The 5,806-nt window shown below is 45.8% G+C and overlaps 2 protein-coding genes across 2 annotated transcripts; both read left to right on the top strand.

The window, feature by feature from the left end:
* Positions 1-896: 896 nt before the first annotated feature.
* Positions 897-2,234, top strand: LOC134204550 (uncharacterized; the record flags this gene model as incomplete). The annotated part of the gene is made up of 2 exons (XM_062679362.1): positions 897-1,724; positions 1,869-2,234. Coding segments are annotated over 2 exons (1,194 nt in total), but the record flags the coding sequence as incomplete, so codon positions are not given.
* Positions 2,235-2,315: 81 nt separating this feature from the next.
* On the top strand, positions 2,316-4,011 carry LOC134204551 (uncharacterized; the record flags this gene model as incomplete). The annotated part of the gene is made up of 1 exon (XM_062679363.1): positions 2,316-4,011. A coding segment is annotated over exon 1 (1,696 nt), but the record flags the coding sequence as incomplete, so codon positions are not given.
* Between the last annotated feature and the right edge of the window lie 1,795 nt (positions 4,012-5,806).

The raw sequence follows: 5,806 nt of genomic DNA on the forward strand, positions 1-5,806 counted from the left end.
GCCCAGCTCGGAGAGAGAACCGAGTTATGGGACTTGATTCTAATTCGCATGTTAAGCTCCCGTCTCGATCCGACCACTCGTAGGGATTGGGAAGAGTATTCCTCTACGAAAAATGGTATTACCTTCAAGGAGCTCACTTCTTTCATACAGCGAAGGGTTACTGTGCTACAAACGATCCAGGGAAGGGCTGTAGACACGCCAGCATCATCCTATCAGTCGAAAAAACCAGTATCACGCCCGGTATCCAGTCACGGGGCCAGCCAAATGATCATCAGTCGAAAGTGTTCATTATGTTCCAGCCATCATCCGTTGTACATGTGTCCAGTATTTTCAAAACTCGAGGTAGGGGAGAAAGAAAAGGAAATCCGGAGGCTGCAGCTCTGTCGGAATTGTCTTCGGTCAGGACATCACGCGAGAGATTGTTCTTCCTCCACATCTTGTCGTAAATGTCGAGGCTGGCATCACACACAACTTTGTGCCGGGGAAAAGCAGTTGCTGTGAACTCCAGAACTGTAGAACCATCTTCTTCGACAACGTTAAAACTGAAATTCTACACGAACAACCCAAAACGTCCGCCTCCGCCACTATCAACGATCCGATTAGCTATGCAAGCTCTGAGCAAGCCCGTAGGTGCGTACTTCAGCCACAGCTGTCGTCAAACTAGTTGATAACAATGGTACAGTTCATATCGCAAGAGCACTTTGACTGGGGAGCGAATGCTGCTTCATGACGGAGTCGTTCTCACAGCTCGTCAGAGCACACCGTAGAAAGATATCAGTTCCGATTTCGGGTATTGGTCAATCGTCCACGCAAGCTCGGTATAAGATCTCCGCTTCGGTACGCTTCACGGGTCAGCGATTTCAGCACGTTTGCAGAAATTCTTGGTACTTCCAAAGGTCACTATTGATCTGCCATCTGCAACAATTGAAACTTCTACTTGGGAAATTCCTTCCGGTATTTTGCTTGCCGATCCACAGTTTCACGAAGCGTATCCGATCGATATAATCATCGGCGCGGAAGTATTTTTCGATCTATTTAGAGTGCCCGGCCGAATTCAACTTGGAGAGTCGTTACCAACCCTGGTAAACTCCGTCATCGGTTGGATCGTTTCGGGAAAAACTTCGTCCAGCACTCCGAAGACTCCAGTAATCTCCAACTTAGCCACGATCACAAATGTACATCAAATGCTAGAGAAGTTTTGGACTCTTGAGGAGGACCATGCCGCTCCAAACCATTCCGTAGATGAAGCTCATTGCGAGGAATATTTTCGAAGCACTGTTAAACGCAATTCGGAGGGACGATATATCGTTAGATTACCTTTGAAAGAAAAGGTGATCAACCAACTTGGCGACAACCGCAATACTGCAATTCGCCGACTTCGAATGCTAGAATCTCGTCTCAGGCGCAACTGCACCATGGCGAACCAATATTGTACATTTATGGACGAGTATCTAAAATTGGGTCACATGCGGTTTGTTCAAGATTACCAATCGCCACCACCACTTTGTTATCACATGCCCCACCATGCTGTAATCCGTGAGGACAGCGCCACGACAAAACTACGAGTAGTTTTTGATGCGTCGTGCAAATCACTCAATGGACTTTCACTGAACGATGCATCAATGGTGGGCCCCACTGTCCAGCAGGAAATTAGATCGATAATCATGCGTTCGAGAATACATAAGGTGATGATCATTGCTGACATCAAACAGATGTACCGTCAAGTACTCGTGGACGAACGAGATACACCTCTGCAATGAATTGTGTGGAGATCATCACCGGAGCACCCTCTGGGTACCTACGAATTACTAACAGTAACCTACGGCACAGCAAGTGCGCCGTTTGTTGCCACTCGGGTTCTCCAACAGTTGGCTGACGACGAACAGCAACAACACCCAACAGCAGCTGCAACTCTACGTAAGGATTTTTACGTAGACGATCTTTACTCGGGAGCGAACAGCATCGACGAAGCAATTGAGCTCCGGCAGCAACTTGAAGCACTACTTCTCAAGGGTGGATTTCAGCTTCGAAAATGGGCATCGAACGAGGAAGCAGTGTTGGACGGTGTACCTCTGGAGAATCGCGCTCTTCAAACATCATTCGACCTTGACCGTGACCAATCCATAAAGTCACTGGGTCTTCTCTGGGAACCGGCCCTAGACCAACTTAAATACAAAATCAAGCTACCACAGGAATCGCCTGACGCTCCACTCACAAAACGCTCCGCTCTTTAACAAATCGCTCGACTTTTTGACCCCCCTGGTTTGTTGGGAACAGTTGTGGTCACTGCAAAGTTATTCATGCAAGCACTATGGATGCTGAAAAACGATAACGGAAAGGTTTTCGATTGGGACCAAGAACTGCCTTCATCCATGCGAGACACTTGGCTCTCATATTGCACTCAACTACCACTGCTTAACAATCTACGAATTGATCGGTTTGCCATTGCGACGAGTGCTGCTTCCATCCAATACCACTTTTTCTCTGACGCTTCAAAGCATGCGTATGGTGCGTGCTGCTACCTCCGATCAACTGACACATCTGGTGCAATTAAAGTTACCCTACTGACTGCCAAATCAAGAGTTGCTCCATTAAAACAGCAGAGTATCCCTAGACTCGAGCTATGTGGAGCCCTTCTTGCATCCGAATTGTATCAAAAGGTGACAGCAGCTCTTGAAATAACTGGCGAGACCTTTTTCTGGGTCGACTCGACGACGGTTATCAGCTGGCTTCAAGCTACTCCGTCATCGTGGGCCACCTTTGTTGCCAATCGGGTCTCTAAGATCCAACTTACCACGCAAAATTGTTTCTGGCAACATGTCGCTGGGCAGGAAAATCCAGCGGACTGTCTGTCTCGTGGAATTCCAGCAGAAAACATCCTCAACAACAAACTCTGGTGGCAAGGACCAAACTGGCTTCAACTTGATCAACAATCTTGGCCAAGTGAGTCACCGAATCAAACTTCTGATGGCGAAATTCTTATGGAAGCAAGGAAACAAAGCTCAACGGCATGTCCGGCGTCTACGGAACCATCATTCGTCGATATTCTCGTGGGAAACTTTTCAAATTTGAACCGGCTTCTGAACGTAGTCGCCTATTGCCAGCGATTCATTCGGCATTGCCGACGGCAACCTAGTATCAACGCGGATCCTACCTACATCACCACTGAAGAACGACATACTGCTGAAATCACTATAATTCGACTAATTCAACAACAATCCTATCCTGAAGATTGGAAGCAGCTTAATCTAAAAAGATCCGTGTCACCTAGGTCCCGCCTAAGATGGGTCAATCCATTCATCTCATCTGAGCAGGTCATACGAATCGGTGGTCGGTTGAATCAAGCACCTCAGCCTTTCGACAGCAAGCATCAGCTTCTCCTACCAGCGACACATCCTTTCTCGAAGCTCCTAGTCCTCCTAGCATCTAACTTCGGCGGCCTATGGGAGGCTGCGATTCGATCAGCCCAGAAGCATTTCAATCGCGTTTTGAAAAACCACACACTGCCGCACGACGAGATGGAAACATTACTGACGCAGATTGAGAGCTGCCTTAACTCTCGCCCTATAACACCCTTAAGCGACGATTCGACCGACTTCGAAGTCCTAACGCCCGGACACTTTCTTATTGGATCTCCACTTAAGGCTGTTCCACAAATAGACTCTACTGAAATTCCCTTTAATCGGCTCCGACTCTGGCAGCAGACCCAGAAGATGTTTCAGCTGATCTGGAAACGTTGGCACGCTGAATATCTTTCCACTTTGCAACCTCGCACGAAATGGTTCAAGCCCCCGATCGAAATCAAAATAAACCAGCTGGTGCTTCTTCGGGATGATAATTCTCCTCCAATGAACTGGCCAACCGCACGAATCATCGATCTGCATCCTGGGGCCGACGGGATTATCCGGGTTGTCACGGTGCAGTCGCCTACTGGTCGATTTATTCGTCCGGTGAATAAAATCTGCTTGCTGCCGATTCCTCCCACGCAAACCACCAACACGGAGAACGAAAGTGAGTAGCAGCAGCAAAGAATAACCGCAAAGTAGAAACCTCTCAGCAGAAAATCATGCCCAATCTGACGTCGTCATCTTTATGTCCAAAAATCCACAATCCTGGTCAACCTCGACAGTTCCAGTCCGGAGCACCTAAAAAGAAAGATTAAATGGTCCTTTGTTAGAAAGGACAAGGTAAGAACCTGTCCTATAAATTGAAATTTTCCCGTAACCCGCTACCGGGTCTTATTTTTCGTTCCATATTCTTTGCTGAGTTGTGCTGGTTGTCAACGTTGCTTTGACGTTCACGTCATCGTTTCATCCGTTTCATCGATTCCATCGAAAGGGAAAACTGTCAAATCTAGCGTATCATTCAAAAGGAGCCAAAATTGAATCAGCCGAACTCATGGTGTGAGTACAAGCAAGAATCGTTTGCAGAAATGCTATTTCTGAGGGGCCAGCATGTTCGAGTAGAAGTGCATATCAGACCACATTCAAACTCGACACGAATATTTCAACGCCACCTGGTTGTGGTATTACAACTGACAGCATTTTGTTCATCGAGTGTGGCTTTCTGCAGTGAAAGTTTGGTTGGCACCTCACCTTCCGGACAACCCATTGCTATTGAATCGATGAAGTATAAAAGCACGACGGACATGATTGATCTTCCCTTTTTTCTCGTCATCTACCCACCATCGCTGTTGGACACCATTAGCCGAGCATCGAACCAAGTGAAATTATTATACCCACTTCAATTTGAATTTAATAAGAAAATTATTTTGAGCTTTTTAGTGGAATGTTTTCACCTGTCATAAGACGAGTTTGTACAATCCCATTGAATTCCACCACTTAATTGTATCTTGACAGATACGTATTTCGACCTCAACAGTAAGGCCGTCTTCAGTGTCTCGTACTTGATGTCGAGTCAAGTCAAGTACGAGACACTGAAGACGGCCTTACTGTTGAGGTCGAAATACGTATCTGTCAAGATACAATTAAGTGGTGGAATTCAATGGGATTGTATAAACTCGTTGAATTTAATGTTGAAATTTATTAATAAAGTGAAGTTAAGTTGAATTAAACTAAGTGAAATAAAGTGATTAAATAAAGTTAAGAGTTAAAAAAGCAATAAAACTACTTACCTGTAATTGTGTGCCGCCATTGCTGAGTACCTGAAAGAGAAGAAATCGTGCCCATTCGAGTCCCCGTTGTGGTGTGTGAATGGATCAAATTGAGCACAGAATCACGTTTCACCTACGAACCTACTTTTTAATCCACTGAGTTAACAACTGGAATTCGCCAATTACCGAGGAGTAACCCTCCTTAATTCGACTTACAAAATTATGTCCCGTATTCTGTTCAACAGATTGAGACCGCTTGAAGAGTCCTTCGTCGGCGAATACCAAGCAGGTTTTCGTGAGGGCCGAACAACGACGGATCAAATGTTTACCCTGAGACAAATCCTTGATGAATTCCGGGAGTACAACTTGCAGACACATCATCTGTTTATTGATTTCAAGGCGGCGTACGATTCAGTGAAATGGAATGAATTATGGCAAATTATGCTTGAACATAGTTTTCCGACGAAACTGATACGGCTGATTTGTATAACGTTGGACGGATCGAAATCAAGTGTAAGGGTTGCGGATGAAATATCGACGTCATTTGTTACCTTAGATGGATTAAAGCAGGGTGATGCACTCTCGAATCTACTGTTCAATATAGCACTCGAGGGAGCGATTAGGGGAGCTGGTGTGCAAAGAAGCGGTATCATTATCACAAGATCGCATATGCTCCTGGGATTTGCGGACGAT

The sequence above is a fragment of the Armigeres subalbatus genome, unplaced genomic scaffold (assembly GCF_024139115.2).
Source record: "Armigeres subalbatus isolate Guangzhou_Male unplaced genomic scaffold, GZ_Asu_2 Contig673, whole genome shotgun sequence".
Taxonomy (NCBI): domain Eukaryota; kingdom Metazoa; phylum Arthropoda; class Insecta; order Diptera; family Culicidae; genus Armigeres; species Armigeres subalbatus.